This window comes from Corapipo altera, unplaced genomic scaffold, assembly GCF_003945725.1.
Source record: "Corapipo altera isolate COAL_440 unplaced genomic scaffold, ASM394572v1 61305, whole genome shotgun sequence".
In the NCBI taxonomy this organism is placed as follows: Eukaryota; Metazoa; Chordata; class Aves; order Passeriformes; family Pipridae; genus Corapipo; species Corapipo altera.
In genome coordinates, this window is record NW_020884909.1 from 2,255,443 (window position 1) to 2,283,356 (window position 27,914).

Genomic DNA, 27,914 nt, shown 5'->3' on the forward strand with positions numbered 1-27,914 from the left:
ATCAAGGGATTATCCTTCCCTCAATGACACCTGGTTAATAAAATACTTAAATGTACACGGAGTTAAACAAGTGGTGAAATTCCTTCCTGATTAGAGATGGGCTACATCATATATCTAAGTGCCTTTTTGAATCATAGCCTAATTCAGGAACTGAGAAGGCATTTTGGAGCATAGTGCTGTGGTTTCATGATAAACAGTTTGAGCAGCAACATCCTTTTCCCTCTCTTCTGTGACCTACACTAATGCGGTAACATTGTTCATGTGACCAGGCTCTCAACTGGATCAGAAAACTGATGTTTGATTTTAAAATAATTTACTTTATTTTATTTTTTTTAATGGATAAGCTTACAAATTAATTTCCAGCCTGGTCCCATAAATATATATAAGCTGGAAGAAAGAGAATAGGACTATTCTCCAGAGGCCTGAAATTCCTTGACCTTGTTTTCTCACCGAAGACTGCACAGGAAAATCGTGACTCAAAGCTCTTCTTGAATCTGGGCTTAACTTAGGCAGAGGCTCCTAGTGGATCCCAACAAGACACCCATTACTCCGAAAAATCTTGACTCTACTGACTACACCTGTCAGTTTTATTGTATAGACAGAATTATTTTTGTACCTGCATGCATTCCCAACTGCTACTGTTTAAAACCTAAGGCATTGTACTTTACTTCACTTTAAAACATAATTTTCTATATTTTAGCAATACATGCAGTTTTTCATACAGTAACTCTTTAGTATATGCATAGTCAATAGTTTTGCTATTAGAAAACCAAAAAGAAAGAAGTCAAAGATGTGGAGCCAGCCTACTTACTGCATGGAAGTATCTCTGTATCATTAAATAAACGGGTATTAATGATAGGACATCGACATATTCATGGCTTAGACTTTTTTGAAGTATGTCTTACAGTACAATTATACATTCAGAACCTGAAAACATCAGAATTTTGCTTACAGAAAATGCTATGATTTCACCTCAAGAGCTGGTTTGTGTAGCAGCTTTCTACAAATACTTCTAAATAATGATGTTAATCCACCTTATCCTAAATCAGGATATTCATTCAATTACTCCTGTTGGTTTGGCTCTGGTCATGTCTATATGCAGCCTGATTATACTCAAGTTAGCAGAATTGAGATGTTCACTGATTAAAACAGATAGGCAACATGATATTTTTAAGTGCAAAAATCCCACAATAACAAAAGCAACAGCTCTCATCGTGCCTCAGAATCGTTGTACCATCGAGGACATTTAATATTTAATGTTTAATATTCTTTCTTAGTGCATTCAGAAAGCCATAGAAGGTATGAATCACTCCTTTGGCATTGGCTGGGAAACTTTGTCAATTTCCAGCAAATAATTAAGAAGAATTCAAATAAGTATGACAAAGGAGATTTTATGTCTAGTAATGAGGTTTCAGTAATCTAATCAAATATGCTTTTATTACACAGCCGTGTTTTGAATGCAAACCCTAGCCTGCCACATCTTTCTCACCCCTGCAACCAGGCTCTTTTTTGGGCTATATGCAGTCTAACACAAAACTCTCACCTTGTGGAAATCAGGTAAAATGGGTCCATTACCACTTGTTTGCATTTAACACAGGGGCATACAACAGCACAGGGCAATAGGGGCCATTGCTGCTTGATCATGTAAACCCTATAATGCAGCTTTGGAAACATCCCCTTCTGCAACACGTTGAAAAACCTTGAAATGGAGCATTGGAGGCGGTGACAGAGCTGATACATATGTATCAGAATGGGTTTATAATTATAATTTCATTTGAAGGACTCATTATTCCTGCAGCATTTCCTGCATTCAAACTGTCTACTGGGAGTGCATTATGCCTGCCTGTGTTTCACCACAGAAGCTGTGGAGTGGCAGCGGTGCTACAAAGAGGGGATAGAGAGGACAGCCTGTCTTTTTCCTTCTTCTTGATGGTGTCTAGAGGAATAAATGCATTTACTCTGAAAGGCTATTTGAAAAGGTGGGCCAGACAGGCAGGGCTGAGGTCACCCTGCATTCTGTGTTCCCAGCCAAGCTCATTCAAATTATCATCCGGGGAAAAAGTCACATAAAATAGAGCTGCCCTCCTGTACATGACTGTAGGTATGCTATGCCTGTGGTGGAAATTGTGGCTGTGAAGGTGGGGAAGAGAAACAAGCACCCACAGGGTGCAAGAAAAAGATAAAGGCACTTTGTCATTTGGCTTGTACACACACAGAGGAGATGAATAGTGCCTCTAAATCTCTTTCTGATCAGGGCCACAGTGTGAAGCCAGACCCTATAAAATTTTACCATTCCTTTAGATATTTGCTTGGCAAAGATGGGGTCAAGTATCTTGCCAGTGGGCAGGATTTCAGCCTGCTCAGCCACAGCAACAGTGAAGATCTAAGACCTGCTTTCACCTGAGGGATGCCTTGCTCTTGCTCAAACCCTGCATATTGCTCAACTGCCGCTTAATTCCAATTAAATTAAAAGCTGCCAAAGGGCGACAAAACCTCTCAGTGTTTCTAATTTCACACTAAAAGCTGTGTCCTTCCTTCAGGGTTTTCAGCAAAGGAATGATGTTTTAACAACTTTGCAAACGCTAGAGGAGAAAACAAGGATGTGACCAAAATAGGTTCCACTCTACAGGCACAAGGTCCACAGGGCAAAGCCCAAGCTCCTGGGGATGGACTAGGCTGGCTCACACATTCATTGGCATAATGATTCTACTTATTTCAGAAGCCTTCAGCTCAGGTAAGGGAGGAAAAGGAAGGGTGTCTTGAATTTTGAACTCCTTTTTCTCTGAAGAGTGGAGATTGTGCTCCTGCCTCACTGATCAATTTGCAATGATTCTCTGGAGGCCTTGTTAATAACACTTGAAAAATACGTGATATTCTGTATATTGCATTCCTTTTCCTTCGTTAGGCATCAATTCATGGTTTCATCAGGAAAGCAGCCCTGCTCAGCTGCATGGAACTCGCTCTTTGAGAATGCCTTACAGGACAAAATATGACTAAAATTTAACCAAGTGAACTGAAAAAAAATTTAACATTTTGGCCTGTGTTGCTGAGTATGTGCTAGTAACACTACACAGTGCAGGTGTGAGCAGACAACACATTTCCTTTGCTAAAGTAACCCACTTAAGAAGAGCTAGTATTATCCCAACAGTGACTATTAGGGTTAGACACGGGCTAATTAAAAACCCATGCAGCTGGGGTCTAGTCAGCATTAATAATTAGTTGTATCTGTTTCCACCACCTTCCCCCCCACCTCCATCTTGTTTCCTCCTCTTACAAAAAAAAAAAAAATAATCTCTGTGCATGTATGTAATTACAGGAAACATAATGCATTATTAATGTATTAATGTGGTTGCAGCAGACAGAAAGTTCAGGTTTACTGCTTACCAGTGTAGAGGTAAGTTGTAGCTACTGGCAACAGTCAGCTCACTGGTGCATTAGGTAATGAGAGAGTTTCCAAGAGTGCCAACTGAAGTGGTTAAATAATACCAGCTATTTGGAAAAGGTGCAGAAGGTGGAAGGAATGATGGGAATGATGGGAATGATCTATCACTGAGACAGACAACTATGGACAACCTGTAAGAATTATTCCAGGAACAATTAACTTGCGACAACAAGGTTGTGCATTTTCTTTGATCCACGAATGGGATTATGTTCAAAAGCAATTACACAGGTTGGAAGTCTCCAGAGGATGGGCAGAGAGGAAACAGATACAGATACAGTACCACGAGACAAAGCACCCCAAGTAAAGATCTTTACCAAGCCCTTTTCCTATCAAAACAGCAGTGTTCACAGTGAGCTGGAAAAAGGGCATACATGACCTGCAATTTCAAGGAATATCAGACAGGTCAGGTCAGAAGTGCTCATTTCCTGGCACACTAAACAATGATCTATGATTACAGACATGTATCTGTCAAGCTGGTATATGTATATTAATGCTTAAGAAGTGCCTTTCAGATTTCATTTTCTAGTTACTCTGGACAATATATTATGCTGCACAGAAATATGGATACAGAGCCAGAACTGAAATGAGGGCTTAGAACAGCAGAAAAATACAGTGTACTTTGAATAAGTAATAAAGTTACAGATTAGATACGTGGATTAACGTCACAGAAATTAATTCAGACCTGCTCCCTCAGCAGGATGCCTCTGTGCAGACTCAACCTGAGTCACAATTTCTTTTTTCCCCTCCTCAAGGGGTTCCTTTTTTCTTTTTTTTTTGTACGGAGTTTGTTACTGCTCAATAAAGTGCCCGAATGTAAAAATTGAAAAAAGCAGCACGGAGCTGTCCTAAAGCTGAAGAGTCAGAAGCTTCTCCCACAGGCTGCTGATGTATCTCACAGATTTCAGGGATACACCAAAGAACCTCTGCACGTAGGCTCCCCTTCCTAATAGGTCAGAGGGGAGGACCCTGGTCTGCACCCAAAACGAAAGGGACGGCATAAAACTTGGCACACGCAAGGCTAAATCTCTGTTATCCCAGATCACTTGCACATTACTGAACAAGTGCTGCAAGAGGGTTGTCATGACACCTACCATTTGGGTTGTGGCCCCTCACTTCACCCTGCTGTCCATCATAGCCTCCCTAGTAGCTTCCTGCCAACAAGGAGCTACTGTTTATTCTTCCCACAAGCTGGGCACAAGGGAGATTAGGGTAAAAACCACTGCATTCCTGCCTTTGTGGATGACTTTCTATGGTTTGAGTGGCAACAGTTAACTATAACCTTTTCAGCTACCCACTGCCATTGACTGTTTCCATGCTGAGGACAGGCTTTTTAATACGGCTGTGAGGAACTGTACTCAGATGACACAGAGAAATCCTCTGGTAATTATTTGCACTAATCCTATTAGGAAAGAAAGGCTTTCAATTGCTAAAGCAACAAAAAAACCCTTTCAGAGAAGGAGCCCACCACTTCAAATTAAATCAACGCCCCCTTCCAGTCCAGGATAACCTGATTATTATTGTACATAGGAAAAGTTGTGCTAACTGAAATGAAAAAATGTTTAACATTTTAAGAAGTTTTTTTTTTAGTTTATTTTTAGAATGCATTTGAAATGCCTACAAATTCAAAAGACACCACTCTGCTTCCCTGCATGTATTTCATTTGTGCTTTACTAGTCCACAGCTCTACTTGTATACTTTTCAAATAGGAGACTTTTACAGAATGACATAGTTTTATGAGGATTTTGTCTATGCTCCAAATTTATGCTACAAGAGAGGACAATTTATGTTCCTGAAATTTGCTGTTATTTTAATGCTATGGTAGCATGACAGTGGTAGAGTTAACTCTTTCATGTGCTCATCAGAAATTCAGCTAGAGTGTTTAAAATGACAGTAACTTGATTTATTGAGCAATAAGAGGAATTATTCCTCTATGGCTACCAGCCAAACAAGCAATCTTTTAATAAAGCATGTGCAGTCACGGCATTTCCTTTATGAGGGAGGAAAAAGAAATAGAAGACAGCTAAAAAAAAAAATAAAATAAATCTACCCAGGCACTTAAAATGGGCCTAATTTGGTATACAGGTATACCCTCCCATGTGGCTTTCAGCACCTCAGCTCCCTTCTCACACCTGCATCTGTGCATGCCTGAAGGTGCTCCTCCATTCATTTCCCTAGGGGGAGCTGGATGAACCAGGATGGCTCCTTGCATCCTTTTACCATGACAGACTTCATCCAAGGAGTTAATAGCAGCTTTTGGGTTTATTTTAAAATAACCTAATGTGGCTACCCCTTTTCTACCCATTGGGAGTCTTCTTTCTCTCCTGAGAGCACACTTTCAATACTGTCATGGCAAGACTGTTTCAGGAAGAACTTCCAAGTTCCTCTCGCTGAAGGAAGTCTCCAGCTTTGCAGAAAATGCTGATATGTTTTTCACACCAGAGAGATTATTGTCACTGATGTTTTTTTTGAGGACTTTGTGGACAGAGGAGAGACATGGTGAATACTATCTCTTCATAGAATAGTTGATGGTGGTTTCATGCCTTTTTTTTTTTTTGGTGCCTCCTTATAACTCTGAGAAGGTGCTGAGGACCTAGGAGATGGAAATAGCTGGAGACAATTTCTCGTGCTCCATTTTAGTTATCTACATAATGCTGGCTGGCTGGCTGTCTTACCATCAGCACACGATTGTGGAACAACCTTTAATAACTGTTTGGACTAATCCTGGCGGGAAATAAGTTTAGTTTTGAGGCATCTAAAGTCTTCCTGGGCATTCACTGAGGTGTCTGCACATGCGTTTCAGAATTCATGGTTTGTTCCCTCAGGAGCCAAGTGCTGGTCTGAGATTCCTAGCCTGTAATGCACAATCATACTAGTCCTAAGGCATGTGCTTAAGGTTGCTCAGGAACTCTCCTCTGATCAGTGTCTTGCTAACCTCCAATTGCTAGACTATCTGTCTTTTTTGAGCACAAGAACGTGTCCTTGTAATACATTTTTGCATTTGCAAATGTACAACATCCCCCAGGTAAAGGATTTAGAAAAATCTAAGCAGGATTGTGTATGTATTAAAGACTCCTGGAAAGAGAAGGACAGTGTTTGATGCCTTAGCAGCAGCACCAAGTTGTGTTCATCCTGAGCAGAAGTGTAAAAACACAGGAGAACGAGGCAGATGCTTTGTGGGACCTCTCTCCATTTATTTAGCAAGGAGTTGCAAGACTCCTTAACAGCCTCTCACATAATGAAAACACAGCAAATATTTTCATAAGTGGAGGGAAATATTTTCCTAAGTGGTGAGAGAATGTGAGAATATCTATTAAAAACTACGATCACCTCAGAAATACGTTGCTGCTGTCAGTAATTAATGCACAAGTTATAAAAGTCAAGCAACTAACTTGGATCCTGTCTTCTTTTGTACAGCTTTCTTTCTAGCTGAGATCAAACACATTGTTTAGCAAATCGATCCCTTTCCCCTTCCCCACAAGCATTCCTATTTAAACGTATACATTTTCTCTTAGTAACATTATGCATCATGTCTGAAATTGACATGATCATGGAAATTCCCAAAGGAACCTGGAGCAGGGCTCATGTTGCTCTTGCTGCACAGGAAATGCAACGGTTCTTACTCATCCTTCCTCTGTAATGAAGAGTCAGATTCATTGCCTCGCTGTGCTGAGGAGGAAATTGCTGCATAATCTCCTTTCATGGCTAGACAATCCCCTCTTTCCAAAGCAGGCTAAGCATGCAAATTCTCCAGACATATTTGATGAATTTCTAATCACAGTGGGTGAAACGACAGGGCAAGGGTGACTGTCAGTGACAGAAGCCTTGTGCTGGCTCCCTGATGAAGACATTGTTTTCCTTGTATGTTCACCCACGTATTAATTGTGGGTGATACATATTAATTGTATCTGCTCTGGGACAAATAAACCATGATCTGGTCAAACTGTGGCCAGTTGGCCAGTCTTAATATCAGTTAGAAGTCTTGAAAAGACTGACACACAGATCCTTCTCAGCACTTCACATGGATTGCAAAATGAGATCCCCAAGATCTCCCAGTTTACGATCTTATATCACCAGCACTGTGAAGGGAGTGCCTTCAGCCAGTCAGGATGTTCCTCTCTATCTCCTGAGCAAAAAGAAGGACCTCTGTGGACTGCAAAGAGCAGGCCAAGTTATGCCTTTACAGCCTGTCAGGTGATTTTATAGCCCTCAACGACTACATTTTCCGGTATGGAGAACAGAAACATTTCCCTTTTTCATGTAGAAACAAAAGAAAAAAAATATTTGTCACTGAGAATTTGCTTAATCCCCATTCAGGTCAAGTTCTTAAAGAAATTTTGAGAAAAGGTTTGATATTTGCATGGAAAATAGGAACATGCATCCCTTTCCTGCACTAACAAAATCAAATACTTCTTATATTAGGGTTAGTAAGCCTCATGCTTTAGCATATATGTTAATAGCTAATCACAAAAGGGCAAGGATGACATTTTCTAGGTATTACAACAAGTACACAGTTTTCCATGAGGAAAACTGTGCACCTTCCTCTCCCTTTTTGGCCTTGCCCACAGTTAGTGGGCAGTAATGAGTAACACACTGACATACAAACTGGAGACATGTATTTGATAAGTGGACCACACCACAGATAGGGGGTTGGTTGGATGGTCACACTCAAAGAGTTGCAGTTGATGGCTCAATGTCCAAGTGGAGACCAGCGACAAGTGGTGTCCCTCAGGGGTCGGTGCTGGAACAGGTGTGGTTTAACATCTTTGCTGGCAACAGGGACAGTGGGATCCAGGGCACCCCCAGCAAGTTTGTTGGTGACACCAAGCTGTGTGGTGCAGTTGACACAGTGGAGGGAAGGGATGCCATCCACAGGGACCTGGACAGGCTTGAGAGGTGGGTCTGTGTGAACCTCACAAAGTTCAGCAAGGCCAAGTGCAAGGTCCTGCACCTGGGCTGGGGCATCCCAAAGCACAAATACAGGCTGGAAGGAGAATAGATTGAGACTAACCCTGAGAAGAAGGAGTTGGGGGTACTCATGGACAAAAAGCTCAATATGAGCTGGCAACATGCACTTGCAGCCCAGAAAGCCAACTGCATGCTGCACTGCATCAGAAGAGATATGACCAGCAGGTCAAGGGAGGTGATTCTCCACCTCTGCTCTGCTCTCATGGGACCTCAGCTGAAGTACTGCATCCAGCTCTAGGGCTCCAACACAAGGAAGACATGGACCTGTTGGAGCGAGTCCAGAGAAGAGACACTAAGTTGATCACAGGATAGGAGCACCAATCCTGTGAAGACAGACTGAGAGAGTTCGGTCTAGAGAAGACTCCAGAGAGACCTTACTGCAGCCTTTGAGTATGTAAAGTGGGTCTAGAAGAAGGCTAAAGAGGGACTCCTTACAAGGGCATGTGAAAGGACAAGGGGGAATGGCTTAAGATGAAAAAGGAAAGGTTTAGATCAGATATCAGGAAGAAATTCTTTACTATGAGAGTGGTGAGGCACTGCCACAAGTTGCTCAGAGAAGCTGTGGATGGCCCATCCCTGGAAGTTCTCAGGGGTTCTGAGCAACCTGGTCTAGTGAAAAGTGTCCCTGCCCATGGAAGGGGGGTTGGAACTAGATGATCTTTGAGGTCCCTTCCGATCTAAACCACTCTATGATTTTATATTCTGTCAGTCTCTATTCCCAGTCATGTGCTACACTATTCAAGGTGTCTGAAATGGCATGTGACTCCAGCCACAATATTTATGTGGCTTGTTGCTGTAGTTGTTTCAGTTGATGTAGATACAGGATGAGGACAGTTCTCACTTAGACCAAAAGAGGGCTACGCTCCATTTAGTGGCTTAAGGTTTAATCACCTGTCATCCCTAACTACCCTGGGTCTATAAGGTGGGAGAAGTACCCTTCAAAAGTCATGGGACACTGGTGGCCTCACATTGAGAAACCTAATCCAAGGCGTAATGGGGTGGTGTGTTTGCTATGGAAGAGTGAGAGGGAGCTGGAGCCAACAACAAAACAAGATTACAGAAGAGACAAGACTCCCCATAAACCTAACCAGAGCAAAATAGGAGTGAGAAAGGATGAATTCCCTCTCATGGTCACAGCTTAGGAGGAAAATCATTTAGCAGAGGCATCATCTTATTGTTGTCCCATTGGCACCCATTGCTGCCTGAGACAGGACACAAGGCTTGGTGGGTACTGGGGCTGGCCAGCCTGCCTGCTGATGCATATCTTTGGCTGTGCTGCTTCCCCATCCTCTGTGAGCGTGGGCTGGCAGCAGAAATTCTGCCCTGCAACAAATGCTGCTTTCCAGAACAGGTCAGCTACCCCTTCTTTCTGTGACCAGGTGGAGGAGGTACAGCAGCATGACTGCTTCACATGTGGTCGTTCGGCTGGCTTGACAGCTGGGACTCTTGTTCAAGATATTTCAGTTTTGACAGGTGCCACTGTGTGCAGAGACTGTGCTCAGAATTATTTGGGATTACTATTTTATGCAGAGCTACTGAAGGCCAAGACCTGATCACGACTGGGACTGAGTAAAAAGTAGTCCTCAGAGATCAGAAAAGCAGAGTTCTCTAAAAACTCACTGGACCCTTATTAGTCAATGTTTCTTATAAATGCTGTAATGTACTTCCCCATGCTGAGAATTTCCTGTGATAACAAAAGAGGAGATGCCAAGAATATGGCAGTGTTTAAGAAGTGAGCAGTGAGATTTGATTGAGACAGAGGCTAAGCAGAAGTGCCAGCTCATACACGCATGCATTCTTCTGCTTTCTGCTTAGACTAGCCTTTCCTGCACTCCACCACCCCTTCCCTACTAGGATACAGCAGATGAACTCAAGAACAACAAGTCTAAACAAGTGATAACCAATTCTCTGCTTGCCTCCCATTTCAGTTAGCTGATGCCTATTAGTTTTTAAAAAGCTTTTCTAAGAATACTTTTTTTCCTTAAGGAATTCTCAAAATTTTCATCAATCATGTGCCAGCTATAGCTAATGTGTTTCTACTAGAGCTATCCGTGCCACATCTTCTTCTGAAAATTTATAATAGTCAAAATACTTGACTTACTCTTTTTGATTTTTTTTTTTCCTCCATCCAGAGAAAGTTCTTCATCCAGTACTTCATATATGACACTTCTGGGTTTTTGTAAATGGTAATCTCATGTTTTGCGAGATATTTACAGATAATAAAAGCTATTCCTCAGGATGCAGCATCATCCAGAGAAACAGATTCTCCTCTGTACACAGCCTTCCTTACTGACCATCTGCTAATGGTGCCCATGTGTGTATGAAATTCATTTGCACATTTAAATTGAAAAGCTCCATTTGCTCAGCTTGCCTATAACTGTGCTCTCTTGCTGGGGTGAATATTAGGTCTGTGATGCATGCATATTATCCAGTGAACATATAATTGCAAATGCAATCCACATCCAGTCATACATATAGAGTTTTACTGCGTCTCTTCTACACATAACTCAGGCAGTAAGTACAACAACGCATATTAGCTCTCCAGGTGTGTGTTTGGCTGGAAGGATTAGTAAGATCCTGGTATTTAACTCTTGATCTTGAAAGTGTAATTGACTCATGGTGTTGCTGCCAACATGAGAAGTCACTTACATGTGTGACACAGGATACAGACATGGATAAGACACCAAGGGTCCTGCACGTCCAACAGAAGGGTGTAACTGGACAGGTTAAGGTAAACAGTCCCTAAGCCATGCCTCATTTCCTCTCCCCTAACTCCACGAAGGCATTTCACCAGTGCACAGTCCAAATGCACTGGCTGAACACACGTGGAGAGGATTTCAGACTTGTGTTACCTCCCATGAAGCTTGGGATTGATCTGCTGGTCTTAGTGATCACAGCTACGTTGGCACGACTACTGGTCCACTAGAAAAGATACAGAATCTGTGTTCACAGCATTCCTTTCCTGGACCTAATCTCAACCTCCTCCCTCCAAAGTGACAAATATTTAAAGGAGCTACAAGCACCTACTCTGCAGATGCAGCTCTTCTAGTTGCCAGGAACAGCATCTGATTCAGAGCTCATGACACCAGACAACTGAAACACCAGCTCCTCATCAAGACAGATTGACAGGCATTTGAATGAGTTGCATCACTGCTCAAGGCAATTCTTCATCCTTCCTGCAACATTAGTGTTTAAGAGTCTTCTGGCCTCTCACAGTCTCTGAGATAACTGTTATCCTACTGTCTGTCAAGTATTAGTTGCCACCGTGTCAGCTAATGGGTTTTGTGTAGATCATTAAAATATTCAAGAACTATGCATAGCCTGCAGCTTGTTTTAAGCCAAATATTTCCCCAGTGGGAAATGGAAGGAAAGAGCCATTCCAGGGAAATAATAAAAGTCATACTAACAGTATAAAAAGTAAAGTGCAAGATTAGATTCTAAACCTATTTCACTGTGTGTCCTGTGGAATCACTCCATGTTTGTATTGCTTTAAATACCATAAAATATTAAGGAATTCAAAACAATCAAGTCTAGTTTTGGACTTTCTTAGAATGGAAAAAAGCAGGGGAGGTGGCATTTAATCAGGCAAAACCACCAGACGTTTAAACCTACTGTTCTCTCAGAACAATAACTAAACTGTTGAACTAATGCCCCACGGCACTGGACACCAGTACTTGAGAACTTACAACAGACTTTTAGCTGCAACTGAAAGATCATTCTCTCTCTATAAAAACACAGACATTTCAAACAAATAAAAGCACATGTGGTTAGCTCACTTCTAATTTGAGAAGACCAGAGAAAACATTCTGCCGCTGGCAATTTATGCCACAACTGGCAGCAGTAGATCTAATGAGTAGCTTTCTACAATGTAGGTAGCCCTTGCTTTCACAGCTATATATCTGTGTGCAAAATGTGTACCACTGAAAAAACACCCTTGTAATTCCTACAAGTAATATTACAAAGGCTTATCCTTTCCCTTTAGAAACCAACCATTGCAGTAATAATCCTCATCAAACTTGCTGACATTTTCGAAAGATCATCTAAACACCTGTCAGACACTTGACTGTTATTAAGAATCATGTTTTGGATCATTGTGAATATTACCAGAAAGATATCAGTAGTAGAGTTCAGATTCCACTTTACAAACTTTAGAAAAATAATGACCGTACTCAATCCTGAAGCGTTATTACCACCCCGTGTATAAATGGTAAACTTTTAGATAAGCTCGGTGGCACATGGCATTTGTAAAAGCTTCAGGCTGTAAAACTGTGTCCAGTCAAATCCTTCCTCACTCAGCATCAATTCTGAACATTTATAGCTCTGCAGCAAGGACCTTTTCTGCGCTGAATAAACAAAACAGAAACAAATGGACAAACAAATGAGCCAAATGCTCAAGGTTCAGAAAACAGTTGTCTTCTCTGTTGGCTTGGACTGGAGCATAGTAGGTGGTGTCTCATCTCTCTGTTCAAAAGCAGTGGCTGTGGTTGCTAAACTCGGGAGGGCTGGGGTGTAATGCCAGCTGCTCTTTGCTCCACAAGTACATCGACACTGGGAAGGCTGGGGCTGAATAGACAGCCTCTGATATTCCAACATTGCTCAATAGTAAAGGGGATGGATCATGCTCTCAGTCCAAAGACAAGTGTGGCTAGGCTACATCTACATCACATAACACTTCACTGTGGCTCTGCCCTTCATTAAAAATCATTTACATGTGTCTTCTTCCAGTTCTCAGTGTCTAAATGGAGGAAAGGCTGTGTCTTAGCCCACCCAAGTGATGTTTTAATGGCATTCATATGGCTTTATAATTGATTCCCTCTGATATAGTTAAAGGAACCTGGGAGTGTTTGGGGATTGCAGCTTTTGTTGGGATGTTATGGGAGAATTGATTAGAGTGAAAGGAGCTGGGCTGGGAGGGGAGCTGGGCTGGGAGGGTGGTATCCATGCTGGCTCCTGGTCAAGGTCTCAATGCTCTTAATCCTTCATATTGTACTTAGGTGTCTTGAAAATTAGTAGCTGGCATGACCCAAAACGACGCAAGAAAACATGTTAATGATGAAATAGGCAAACACTGCTCTAGCACTCCATCTCACTCCTCAGCCTCACTCTAATTAGCACCCTAGGCTTAGCCTTTGTGATCATCCATCGTAAATTAGAAATGCTCCATGCTATTTTAGCTTGCAACAGAACTGATGCAGTTTGGAAATTGGAAGGCTGTGAAAAATTTCCTCCCATGAAAAAGCAGATCCCTGTAGAAGGGAAAATTTGGAATTACTTTACCAAAGGATCTCAGACAGCTGGGTACTGTGAATAATATAAACTAATAAGATCTATGAGCTGTGTATATCCATAATGAAATTGAAATGACTAGCCTGAAGAGTGGGCAGTCAGGAAAAGAAAATCTTGTGTGAAGAAATCTAAGAGCCTTTTTATACATATATAGTCACTGAAAGAAAATACTTATATCCATCAGACACGATTCATAAATGACAATTGCTCCAGGGCAGAGCTTTCTTTTCAAAAAACACAGAGTGGGTGTTTTATAGTACTTGTTATGCACTTCCATGCTACAGCAGATGCAACTCAAAGTTACTGACCAGCTGGCTACTGCAAAATATTTAGGAAGATGCAAACCTAGAAAGAAGATCACATTGTAGAAGGCTTCTCTGTAATTGCTGCAGTGACTACACCAATTTCTTCTCCTCTCTGTACAGGGGGAGAATGTCAAGAATAGCAGAAACCATTAAGAACCTGCGGGAACATTTTGATAATGAAAGTCACAGGAGATACAACTTTCCCATTTTGCATCCAATTAGAAGAGGTTACCAAAAGGCAATTTAGAAGAGACGTGGACATGAAGGATAGGATTATAATTTCTTCCCAAGGGTTTATCTTGGCTCCCACTGCACTATTACAGTACTGCTAGAATAGGAACATGAAAGAAGAGTATTGTTTTTAATTTACCTGATAGGAACTGCTATAGTCTAAATTGAGTCTCAGCTATAGAGTACCACTGTGTTTGTGGAGAAGCTAATAAGGGGACATAGTGATGGCTTTTCAAAGCCATGCATCCATGAAAAGGTCATATTTGTGTGTACAGTACTCTGCCTATAGCTTTTGAAATATCACTTCTGTGATGCAGCTTACATGTTCTAAGAAGTAAATAGGAATTAATCAAGGGGTTATTCTGAAGGAAATGGAAGCATTCACTTTGCAAGTTATTCTAAAAATAATGTACTTTTCTGCTCATCTTCTGTTCATTTACTGCTGTGTTACTCTCTGCTTTCATCTTCCAGGAACTGATCCAATCAAACACTGAGGCACTTACAGTTGTTAAATATGGTATGGATTCCTCCCTGGATTGCTCCCCAAGAATCAAAAGAACCTTGGAGAACAGGAAGATAACTCAGAGAAGTATCTTCCCTTCCTCCCTTGCTCTCTAAGAAACTTTGTTCCCTCTTCCTAGACAACAGCAACTGCCTTTGTGATTGACCAGAACTGCCCAAATCGGAAGCTCAGCATGAAAATAAAGCATTGGACCCAGCTTCTTGACCCCTTTGTATTTCATTAATTTTGTGTTTCTGCTTTGTCACAGACGTCCGCTGCCAGACCACGAACTTGAAACAGCCTTTTTTGGACCAGGGCCCTGATGTGCCACAGGGTGTTTCAATTTACAACCAATGAAGCCCAAGATCTCCCCTGGGAGAACATGGACTAGAAAGTCCAGAACACTTCATCTGAGGAAGCCTGCTGTGTGTGCCTCTCTGCCAAAGGGAGCCCAGCAAGCCTTCAGGTATGATAGGGTAATTCTAATGTGGTCACTCAAATTCCCTTTGGGATTACTCTCTCTGTTGGAACCTTTCCCTCCAAAGCTGAAACAACAGAAACTCCACCTCCAAAAACAAGAAAGTGAGCTGTCATCATGTCTTTCCGAGAAGAGAAGGGTCTTCTGAGGAGCACAAAGGAACTTGCACAGCTAATCTCTCCTGGGGTTAACACAACACAGTGCCTCAGGGTAAAGTCTCTTTGGGGGTAGGTATTGTGTGGACAATGGGTGGAAGATAAGGAGATGAACAGAATGTCTGGATTATAGGGGTAGATTGGGAACTGCCTATCCTATTAAAATACAAATGCTACTCTGTACCCATGCACTCACTCTGAGCTCCTTGGCTCCTTCACACTTTCTTACAAGCACTGACATTCTTGATTTCAGCATGGATAATGCCATTAAATAGATGCATGTTTCTGTCAAGGTCACATATTCTATTTTGTCCACAGGTCTCTGCCCAGATGGTATGACTGCCTGTTGTGTACCTTTATTCAGGAAGAACTACCTCAGTGACTCAGAAGAGGGAAGATTTTGAGAAGGCCGATCCATTACCACAAAGTGTGTTCATAATTACTACCCAGAAAGGGTACAGCCAGGAGGGGAGTCCTTGAGTGCCTGTTTTTGTCACAGTGACAGTGCCAGGGGCTGTTGCCTCCTGGAAGACACAGTGACCAAACCACCAAGGTCAAAACACCAACACATCCCTGTACTACAAGCTTATGTCCTCCAGTATAGCACAGGCTATGCTGGCAAATCAGAAAGATGCTCATTTTGGTCACAGGTGGGCAGATAGTACATGTCACTTCAGCACAGTACGAAGAAGAAGTCAGAGAGGGGCAAACTAATGCTCTCTCAGGAAAGAATTTGCCATGATTTGACCATCTGGAAGGACATCAAAGAAACCAGGCCTTACTAGCAGCCCCTTGAAGACAAATTCCCATACGACCAGCGTTGTGTCAGAAACAGAGGTCCTGACACAGCCTGGGTTCCTGAGGAAAGGTAAGGATGGCTCTGAAACCCAGCTGAGGAAGAAATTAACACTATGGCTTTTGGACAGCTACCTTGTTGTGAGAGGCTCCCCCACTCCACCAGTGAGGACACATGCAGTTTTTAAAAATCCCTTTTTCCTGCAAGACAGGCAGAGTTTCTGTTAGAACTTTGGACAGGAGATGATCCACAACATGTTAAAGGCAATGAGACATGACCTTGGGAAGTTCCTTCAGAAATATTACAAACAACAGAAACATGTGAAGTAGATTTTGTGACTTGTATTCCATCAGGGTAGACTACCACACGTTTCATGTTCTTTTTTATGGTGAGCAAAGGAAAGCAAATCTTGAAATAAACAGATCCAAACCATTGCCTTCACACTTACATGCATATACTTTATACCTATACATGTATGTATGTTTATACATAAACCACTATTGCCTCCTCATATACTAATGCTGAGGAAAATGTTAGCCTTACAGATTTATTCTTACACGCACAAATGTACAGATATTTGTATAATAAGCCAATGCCCTTAAAACCCTTTCACTCTGGCAGCTGTATTTAAGCTATATAACCTGTCGCATTTATTCCTTTGTGACTGATGTCAGCTTCTTCCAATTTTAGCACTGCTTATACCCATCATTGCCTTTTACCTCCCTGACCTCCTTGAAGAAAAAACAGAAAGAAGAAACCCCAGTACAAAAAAGAGTTGACTCTTTTCTAGTGGTGTTATCTCAGAAGTATGACGTACAAATTTCTCAATGGAGCAGCCTAATGCAGCTGAGGTTCTCAGTGACAACCCAAGTTCTCCTTCAGAGGAAGACTGGGGGATGAAGAATGCAGCTACAGAAAACCCTAGGATATTAAGTGGTTCGAAACAGAAATTTCATGCCACACCAGCTTTAGACTGGGAATCATACAAAAGACTGGAAGCTCTGTCTCTTTGGAAATGTTACCTATTCATATGAATTTGCCCTATCTGTGAAATTTAACTACAGGAAACAGGATTTGCCATGCCAGATCAAATCATAAATGTACTGAAATTACCACTGCATCATGCCCACTGTGGAGAATGAAACTGCAACATACTGCAACTGTGGTAGGTTTTAACAAGGAATTGATGTATCTTCACTGCTGCTTTTTCAGTAGCATTTCACTAACCAGTAGCTTTAAACATATTTTAGAGTAAACAAGAACTAATTATCTGACCCTGCCATTACTCACGCACTGTGTCCTTAGAACAAAGCAAAATGTTCTCTCCAGAGGTGATTATTCAGAAAAACAAACCCACTGAAATAGTAAAGTAAAACACACGAGCTGGCATAGGGTTTTCCTTTGACCTACTGTCCCACCAAGGCATCAGGTATATGGCTTTCCTGAGAAAACAGCCTTTCAATCCATGCAAGGGATGAGTTAAATGCTGACAGTTGAAGGTGTCAGACTAATTTATTACAAGACCAGGAGCTGGGAGTCCTGCTGTGCTAGCATAAGTGGAACCTGAGTAATTGCCTTCGCCATCTGAATTCCCTCAGCTTTGTCAAGTGGTTACAGTATTCTCCTCTTACCGTCCAGCCCCAGGTGACTCTACCCAGTTACTGTCTCGTAAAAAATTGTGCTCTTTCACCCCAAAATAGCTGCATTTCAGAAATTGCTGAGCTGTCAAGAATGTATTTAGATTTTAATACAAAACACTGATTCAGTTTGTACGATTCTGAAAATTTAAAGAGGTCTTCTGTCAGTTATAAGGTAAATAAATACAGGGGAAGAGGATTGGGCTCACTTTAGGAGATGAAGGAAAGCAGAATTTAGCAGAAACTTAACTTGTTTGTTAAGGTTTTAGGACACAGATTATTTACTGGCCAGGTTGCTTGCTTCATATATGCAAAAATGTTCCCATTAAAAATATTCTGTAAACCAATGACCCTCACATTATGTCATATAAAAGGTTTTATTGCTCAGCACGGAACACTTTTATCAAAGCAGTTCAGTACTGTACTTGAGAAAATGTGACAGGTAAAAAGTCTTTCTGTGCTTCCTTTCTGTGTGCTGTACCTGGTCTCCATTTAATATGCAGGTTGGAATCTGTTACTGAGAAGATGAAGTGTTAGGAAAGTGCCTTGCTGTGCCAGGCTTGGAGCTTGTAAGTTAATAACTCCGGAAAGAAGAGATGATCGGTTCAAACTGGTACATTTTTTATCCAACTAATCCTTCTTTTTAAAATTTCTGTGCAGGTTTTAGAGGCCAGCATGAGAGTCTGTAGGTAAATTAGTCTGAAGTAATCCGAAGTTGGACAGATGACCAACATTGGATCTTTCTCTCCAGCCAAAAGCTCAACAAACTTGCTCTGTACTCCTCTGAAAAGAGAAGCCACAGCCAAGGTGGGATCAGCCTTCTACCTGTTCTTTATCCATATTCTTGCCTCTAGCTCGTCATCATATCAGCCTGCTAGATGGTGGACAGGAGGATGCACGTTGCAGAGAATATGCTCCGAGCACATCCAGTGCCACGGCTGCTGGCTCACCATCTCGGACAAGCAAACAAACGTGAACTGAGAGTCCTGGTATAAGACAATCAGATCTGAAACATGAATACATGCAGAGCCTTGGTTGTTTGCTGGAGGAACTGCCTCCACAGACATTTTAGGGAGCAGCCCTTAGTGGGCAGCACAAACCAGCACGATGGAAATGTTGCAAGGTGCAACTAGGCAAACACTTCCATCTGTGATGAAGAGTTTGACACACACTCCCACAGGCTCTGTCTCTGTGCAACCTCTTCATTTTCTACTGCGAAAAGTGCCCAGCTTTTGACCCAGCTTAGCCCTCAGAGCACAGGTTTCCAAACTGCTCCATAGAACCAGTAAACTAAGTTGTGGAATCACTCTTGGTCTCTACATCCGTACTGTGCTGCTGGTGGTTCCCACACAAGAGGAATTGTAGTTATTGCAGGCAGCCCGTATCCCACCACTTCCCTTCTTCCCTCTTGCACCATACAAATTTTCCTGTACAATACCTCCACCAGAAGACTGTGCGCAGTGCTGATGATTTTAACCTACGAAAGGTGATTGCCTTTTAATTTCTTTCCAGGTATGTTGTAACTTACAAACAAGAATGCAAGTTTTGGGACCAAATTTTTAAAGAAAAGGAAAGCTGCCATATGTATGCTATCGGGGTGAGAAGCCAAGATTCCTTTAACAAGTCCCAGGAGAGCAAAACAGACCACCACAATTTCATTCTCTAGCCTTGAATATGTAGTTGACTGAACCTATAAAACCAAGGCATTAGGATGAAGTTTCAGATTTACTTTTTCCACTGCAACTCCTCAGTAGAAGAAAGTCATAGGGTCATAAGGCACCTGTTTCAGATCACTGCAGTCCTAGGAAACAAGGGGTGGAAAAAACCTCTTCCATCCCCTAATATTTCTGATGAGCTTAAGAATGGCCTCTGCAGTCCTTTGTAGTGAGAGTACACAGGGCTACAACTGCTGTTGTTTCGTTCACTTCATTCAGCAGGAAAAAATGTACCACAGAGAGCTTCATCATGAAGGAAAATGAAAGTTGTAACTTATGGCATGTAGCAATAAGACAAGGGGGAATGGCTTTACACTGAAAGAGACTAGGTTTAGACCAATGTTGAGAAGAAATTCTTTACTGCGAGAGTGGTGAGGCACTGCCACAGGTTGCCCAAGCAAGTTGTGAATGCCCCATCCCTGGCAGTTGTTCAAGGAAAAGTTGGATGGAGCTTTGAGCAACCTGGTGTAGTGTAAAGTGTCCCTGCTCATGGCAAAGAGGTTGGAACCAGGTGATCCTTAAGGTCCCTTCCGACCCAAACCATTCTATGATTCTATGGTTACACAGAAGAAAATAAATATATATGAAAAAGTCCTAGGGCTGGAGTAGAAGAGAAAGTGGGAACTATTTCTGCCTGCAAGGGGTAGCATTAGCAATCAGTGCCACTAAGTCTCACACTATGAAACAAGACACAAAAGCATGAATTTTCTTCCCCCTCCCTTGGATTACTGACCCCTCAACCAGATCACCAGTCCTTTATGTGAAACTCTCCTCTATTTAAGAATGGAGGTCCACACTCTCAAAATGATCTGGATTTTGAGGAGTGTAGGTATATGTGCACATAAAAGGGTAGAGACCTTCAGTTTTGTAAGACACTCCACAGCTGATGTCTCAGAGATGGGATTTTTTAAAGACTTTCAGATCTCTGAATATCTGTCTGTCACTGGAACTCCTAAAAAAGCAAAGCATGACACATGTCTGTTCTCTCATGAAAGCCCTGGGGAAGAGAGCCTACTGAATCACTCTGCTGTTCCCAGGTCTTTCCCAGTGTCTGGCCAACAGTGACAGTGCTGGCATGGTCTCTAAACATCTGCTATTGTCTGAGAAGTGGAAGGAAACAGTTTATTTTATCTCCTGTGGCTGTTACAAGATTGACAGTGACAAGTGTGAAATGGACATGTCCCACTGAAATTCAGAAAAGAAAAGCCCTAAGGAACTTCAGGGTAAGTACAGGGACTCAATTCCCTCATTACTCTGTGGAGAGACATTCACATCTGTTAGCAATAAACACTGGCTCCCTCCTGCTTTTCCTAACAAGAATAGGCAGTAATATCCAATTTTGCCCTCTCTTACATTACTTATTTTAGTGACTTGATAAGTACTAATCCCGCTACACATCAATGCTAATGAGAACAGAATGGAGAGAAATTACTGTTTTAAATTGCTCCAGGAATTATTCCTTCCTATCCTGCTGTTAAGCATCAAAGGGAAAAGGAGGCCAAAACTAGCTCTTCTCACCTTGCTGGCAGAAAGTTTTTTGAATAAGCTATCAAATTTCTGTAATTTAACACACACTTAAAACTAATCAGCCTAATAGCTGTGAAGAAAATCCACAAAAATCCAGAGATATGGCTTTGACCATTCCTCCTGGTGCTGTTACAGTAGCTGTTAGATGTGAGTTAATGGCATTAATGTACAGTTTGCTATAAAGTACACACCATATTTTATAGCATCACTGGAACTGTAAGGGTATTTCGGACCATTGGTCTCTCTCACCTGCCATCCTATTCCTAGCAGCCAGCAATACTAAATGTGTTAGGGAAAGGTTAATACCCCACCTCCCACAACCCTGCTACCTCACACTGTGTGAAGTGACCTTCCCGACTGCTCAAAACCAGGCTGGGTATATGGTAGATTTGGCTCTACTAAAGACCTGGAAGGCTCTTCTTGATGGTTCTTAAGGGTGAAAATGTACAGGATGATGGCTGTAATGCATGATTCCTTGGAAAGAATCACTACAGAGGAAAAAAAGAGATGCTTTCCTCACTGGTGCCCCTGCAACTCCCAGTGTGCTCCTGAGATAAGCAGAAACACAACCTCTCTTTCCCAGGCAGGGAAACCATTTCTGTTTCTCTGTCTCAGCTGAGGGAAGACACACACAAAGATGTCTTCTCCTTCCTTATCTTCTTCCTATAGGTATTGGGGCACAGGACAAAGAGCCCAGGGTACTGTGACATGCATGGAGGCAAAGGAAACTGTTTGAAGCCATATATTGTCAGGGAAGGGAATTCCAAGTAGGAAACACTTGTGAAGTTTCCCCCTCCTTTGCCCTACCCAAATGTACATTTTGGCCTTTCTGAAGGAAGGTGTTTAGATCTCAGTACACAAAGGAGAATATGTCTCTGAGAGTTTTAATAATATATAAAAATAACAGTTGCCCCTGTAGTGCAGAAATCCCACCCAGTCACTCCTGATCTCTCAACACAGGTTTAGATAGAAGCACATTTTTTTTTGCTGAGCTAGTAAATGAGAACTGTATTTGAGGTCTTGCCAGCAATAATTTAAACAACTTGTATATACTTACAGGAGGAAGTGTTTGTTCCTTCTGTTGAAGACAGTATCCTAGGTATGGGTTCTGCAACACACAGAAGTAACAATAAAGTTGTAAGAGTACAGCCATAGCTACAGTATTCTACTGGAGGAGCCCAGACATCTTCTCCCAGTAGAGCTTTCTTTTTTCTTTATTTTTTTTTTCCCCTCAGCAGTCAGAAACCCAACAAAGCAGAGAAAAAAATTATGAGATAGCTTGAGAAAGCAAAGAACTTCAAAGTTGGTTCAGCATGTCCTAGGCACACTGTGAATAATCAATTACAGCAAAAATGCTCCATAGTCCTGGGAGGGAAGGCCAGGAGAAAACTGGCAAAGAGAGAGTAAAATTTTCAGCTGTTTGTGACAGCATCAGAGGAAAGTGGAAAGCAGTAGGTCTTGAAGCTCCACATGCTGACCCAGGAAGCACTAACTTGTTATCTTCTTCTCACATAACTTCAAATGAACAGTCAGGCATTCAGATCTATCACAACTACGGTTAAGGACCTCTGTGTCTTGAAAGAGAGGAGGATCCATGAGTGTCACCACCTCTGGAGAGAGCTGTAGATAGAAGGGAGAGCAGCACACATTCCAGACCAAAATGGGAGACAGCACCAGCCCCAAAGTGGTTACAAAGAAAGGAAAAAGGAACATTCTCAAGATGGTAAATAATCTTGTAGGACAGCCGTAGGAAACAGACCTCAACACGAATCACACAAAGGAAGTACTCAGAAAAGTTTACAGAAGAAGCAGGTAACCTGAAGCTAGGTCTGAACCTCATGAGCTGTAGGAACCTGAATCATGCAGCAAATCAGAGCCATGCACTTGGGTGGCTTCATGGGCTTTCACTGTCTAGCAAGTTATATGGTGTCATGCATGAACAAAGAAGTTAAGATTAGGCTTGAGAAGTACTATGAACCAGAAGGAATGGTTTGAAGAGAGAGCACTTTGCCTAAGGTGACAGTGTGACATGCCAGTGTGGTGAGGGAAGAAGGAAGTACAGGTGGCTAACAGCCAGCTTGTGGATCCTAGGGAGCAGGTCAGGCATACTGCACGCTCTGCAGTGAAACCTTGAATTTGTAATACCATGCAGAGAAGAGGAATCTGTTGCCTGATCAAGTCTGGTTTTAGGCAGAGTAAAACCCCTCTTAGAAACTAAGACTGAAGCAATACTTCAAGAGACTAGCTCCTGGCAATTTAAACACCAGCATTTCACAACAGTCTATCTTCAATTAAAGAAGAAACAAACCAATAACTTATTTTCACTTGCAAAGACTGGAAAGAAAAGGATCAGCAGTGCCCAAAACCCCAGACATTATTAGTCAGCAGGAAACTCATGTAGTAGTAAAGAAAGCCGACATGATCTGGACCCAGGGCTGAGAGAGAACAGTAGGAAAAACAGCACCTGGGTGGGTTTGGGAGTAAGCAGGTCTCTGCTCCAGTCACATATTGAAGACCTACTCAGAGGTCCACAAGAAGACCTCAATAAGCCGCCAGTGAACATACTGCTTTTTCCTCTCCTTCAGGACAACTTGGCATGAAATCTACCAGTGCAGCTACTCATCAGGAATGCAGCCAGCCTTTTGATCATCCCAGCTTCCTCCTCTCCAGCGGCACAACAGCAGTAAAGAGGAGAACAGTACTTAACAGCAGGCACTGGAAGGGGCGTAAGCAGGGAAAGAGACCACTCAAGAACAAGAACTTTAGTTCATGGGAAAGAAGGCAGCAAAGTGCAGAGACTGCATTCTTGCTGCACAAGGGAGAAGGCAAGGCAAGCCCAGCGGAGTCAGTGACCAGCATGTCACCTTTTTTGAACAAAAATGGTTCCAATGGTTACAAGACACTTGTTATTAGCTATGTGATCTCATACATATCCAGTGAAGCACCAGTGACAGGCCCCACTGAGAACATGAAAGAATATGGGCACATCCAATGTCTCTTCTGTCAGGTAGCAGTGCCAAAATTTCAGAAGTAGGTCGCCACACACACAGATGCATCAAAGGAAAGGCTGCAGGCATGGTAAATGCAAAATCTGGCAACCACACTGTTTTCCTTGATCTAGCCTACAAACACTGTCATTTCACACTCAAACCTGTCTCTGCCAGACATAGCTTTCCCAAAAAAGCTAGCAGGACCCCAGCCTCTTTGCCAAGGAGGGTATATGCGCATCTTGTAAATCCTTGGGCTGCTCGACTTACACTCGTCTATATGCAGCTCCCTCAGCCAAACTCAGTGGTAGAGACAACTGCTTGTACTGTGGCCATGTGTAAAGTAACTCTACCAGTTAAAATAATGAAAGTGGTTTCTCACTGGGGTCAGTTCCGAGAGTAACTCTGGAGCTACACAATCCATAACTGCAGGCAGGATGCTGAAAGCAAATTCCACCAGCCTGGAGAAGGCTCCCAGCATGTCAAGGCAGCTTCAAAAGTTGTTAAACTACCTTCAGTGAGTTACCTGTCTACATTCACAGACCCTGCAGAGCTGTCAGGAATTGTATGAAGAGCCCTGAGGAACAGAGCAGTCTAGGTATCCTTTCTTGAGGACATATCCATACCTCTATACAGTCTGCAAATTCACATGTGGCCGCAAAGGATTTGCAGGAGCAGCAAGTGCTTTTTTGAAATAGAATTCCTAACAACACAAATACTTTTTCACTGGACATTCTGCAGCCTGACAGCTGTAGGCCAAGTTATCTTCCTCAAAACATCCCCAGGATATTACAAAGTGTGATTTACCCGTCTTCATTCATTTCTCCATCCCTGAAGCAGCTTGAGTACGCAAGGTGATATACAGACACTGAGCTGCTGGATGTAGATGAATTGTTCTCTACTAAGAAGGAGATGTTTTGGAGCTGCAGAAGCAGTTTCAAGAAGAAATGAAGAGAAAGAGACAGAAAGACTTCGTTAATTCAACTTACGTGAAGAAGTTTTTGTCCCTTCTGTTGATACTGGTATCTTGCTGGTGCTCTCTGGAAAAGACAAGAGGCAACAAGAAATTATAATGTGGTGTCAGATGATCCTCTAACAGCATTCAGCTCCAAGAATGGACAAGGTAAAGAAGAAAAAGTTGTTCGAAGAGGCAAGTTTAAATCTTGCTTCAGTGGGCAGAGGCTTCAATCAGACAGCAACTTGCAAGTTTCCTTTTGAGAAAAAAAACAAACAAACAAAAAATGATAGTGCCTACTTGTAGAACTGAAGAAAAAATGTCTGTTTCTTCTGAAAGAAGCCAGTTGTTCAATCTCTCCTTTTCCTCTGGGAATAACTGATCAGTGGCAACAGGAGAAATCATGCAGATGGCTCTGTTTCTGGAAGTTGTCAGTGTGAGTATTCACTCCTTATGCTTCTAGACAGTTAAATTTTGCAAAGACATGTTCCTGTTCATATCACTTGAACTGCTGGTGAGTACATCCAATAAAGACACTTGACACTTCAGAGAAATCTTCTATGTCACACATGCAAACCTTGTCCCTCATGGACTGCTGGGGCCTCTGTGATAGAAATGAAACTGTTGCTTTGCTGAAGAGATTAGAAAAGTTGCTTTTCCATACTGGTCCTCTATATATCTCCATATACTATTGCCAGTTACATACTGGCGTGGACTTCTTGCACACACTTGTTGAACTGGCTGATGGCTAAGTGGGATGATACAGCCGCGCTAATTTCCTAATGCAAAATGCAGACGGGAGAAAGCAGAATGTAGAAAGCCTTTGTTTAGTATTCACAAACTTGTACAGAGACCTTGCTCCAATGACAGCATCGATTTGTGAGTGCTCTGCTGTCCCCACAAGCCACAACTGTGTGCAATTTCTTAGGTGTGAACAAATCACTCTTCAGTTGTATTCACCAATAATCTTGAACTTCTCCAGGTTCTCAAAAAACATTTGAGACTTTTAGTGGTGCAGCTCAGTGCAGCTGCACAAGTTTCAACTGTGCAGCTGGAGAAACGTCCTGAATGCCAAGAAAAAAGCCTTGCCCTGAATCCTCAAGGTACACCAAGAATCCTCTGGTAGGTCAAACAAACAGAATAGAAAGAGCCTCGTAAGAGACTTAGGAAAAGCAAACTCAGGAATGTTTTTACCCTGTTCTGTGAATCTGGATTCCAGTTCTCTTCGCCGTCTCCAGTGTTCACAGAAACTTGACCAGAGACAAATCTCAGTCCAACTGTTTTCCCTTCAACATTCCTCTCATTAAATGTTAATGCTGATCCTGTATTTCAGTTTCTTACATGCTAGCTCTCCTTTTTTTTTTGTACTTTTTTTCCAAATTTGGTCCAGCTTTCTTTGGCAAATCTATTGTTTACCTGGTCAGTACGTCCCAGTTTCGTCTCACTAATGTGAGAGAATGTGTTGTGCAGCACTTCCTTGACAGCCAGTGATGTGTGGCATGTAAGTGAGTACTGTAAGTAAAATTTTTGAGGTCAAAACCTTTGCATTAGGTCTTGGAACACAGTGGCCTGTAGCCAGGCAGCTTTCAGGACCATTTTCTGGGTATAGAGGCAGTTTGCTGTTGTGCAGCTGGGTTGTCTGAGCAATTAACCTCTCTTAGTCATAACAGGAGACAGGAACAGGTCTGACAGCTGTGTAGCCCAGCATCTGGCACAACTGGAGCAAATTTTTCCTTCACCATTAAAGAAACCATGTTCCACTTATTGCCTGTTCTGAGCTTGATGAAGCATTTCTTACTGGCACCTCCCCAGCCCAGCTGCGTCAGTATGAATGCTGACGGGAAGCTTCCCTGCAAGTGGAAAATACAGACAGAGCCTCCTACACCTGAAACGTGCTGAGAAATACATTTGGAAAACATGTGGCAAAGTCACACATTACCAAGCCCCGCCAGTGACATTCATGTTAGTAACATTAACAGTGGATGCTAAGGTTTGGCAGACGCAACATTTGTGTGTGTTGCTTACCGGAGACAGTACATCACAGCAGTAAGAAAGGCATTTTACACTACCTGAGAAGGCTAGCACACAGCCTTCTGAACAAGCTAGCACAAGCTGCCTGAACACAAGAAGCAGAGAAAAAAAGAGGCTTCTCATAGGAGGCTGTCAGTGCTTGCCTGAGATGAAAGAGCTGGAAGTATTTTTCAGTCCTGATACTTTTGCTGCCGAACTTTGCCAGGGTGTGGAGACGGCAGTCTGCAGCCCTGTCTTCCTCATCATGTTTAACTCTCCATGAGGAGCAGCTACCTCAGAGGCTACATCCAGTTCTGTCCCCTGGCACTTCTAGGAACACTTAGTCTTGGTGGAATGCTGTTTCCTGAAACTGGATATGTTTGTTCTGGGGGTTTCTTTTGTAAAAGTATTGAAGGATGGATGAGAGATCTTTGTTTGCGGATGCTTTAAAGGACAGGTCCCTGCAGCCTCTCAGTCCTATTTCCTTAGTACTCTGGGCAGCAGTATCTCCTGCTCTGTCTCTGATATAATGAGGAAGCAAGAACTCCTTCAACCCCCACAGGACTCACAGCAACGCCACCACCTTGCTGGCCTTGATATCTTGATCCCTCCTTCAAGACAGGGAGTTTTAGGCTGCTGAGAGGAGAAAATTCAGTTCCTGGGCAGGAGATCCTCCTTCTCAGAGAAGACCTTTTCTCTAGGGATAATCAAATATTTAACAGCCCTATAGCTGCTGTTCTAACAAGCCTGTTCAAGCTTGCAAGTCCTGTGCAAGCCCTCACAGCCCTTTTTTTACTCCCAGTTAGTTTATCAAAGGCCTAGTGCAAAAAGCCTGCTCAAGCAAACTGAAGGGATCTGGTTGATCTTCTAGGTTTAATTCAGGCCTCGAAGGTGGTGGTTCTGGGAACCCTGAGAGGGAAAAC

The 27,914-nt window shown here is 42.4% G+C and overlaps 1 protein-coding gene across 9 annotated transcripts in view; it reads right to left on the minus strand.

Moving 5' to 3' along the window:
* Positions 1-27,914, minus strand: part of NRG1 (neuregulin 1) — a 442,486-nt gene that overhangs the window by 109,157 nt on the left and 305,415 nt on the right. For 5 of the 9 annotated variants that reach the window (XM_027653076.1, XM_027653075.1, XM_027653069.1 and 2 more), the window contains 2 exons: positions 25,016-25,066; positions 22,097-22,147 (listed from right to left, as the gene is read on the minus strand). The exons of 2 other annotated variants lie outside the window; for them this stretch is intronic. In XM_027653076.1, the coding sequence (XP_027508877.1) occupies positions 22,097-22,147; positions 25,016-25,066 (102 nt within the window). The remainder of the gene's footprint in view (positions 1-22,096; positions 22,148-25,015; positions 25,067-27,914) is intronic. 2 more of the 9 variants (XM_027653071.1, XM_027653070.1) reach the window with 2 other exon arrangements.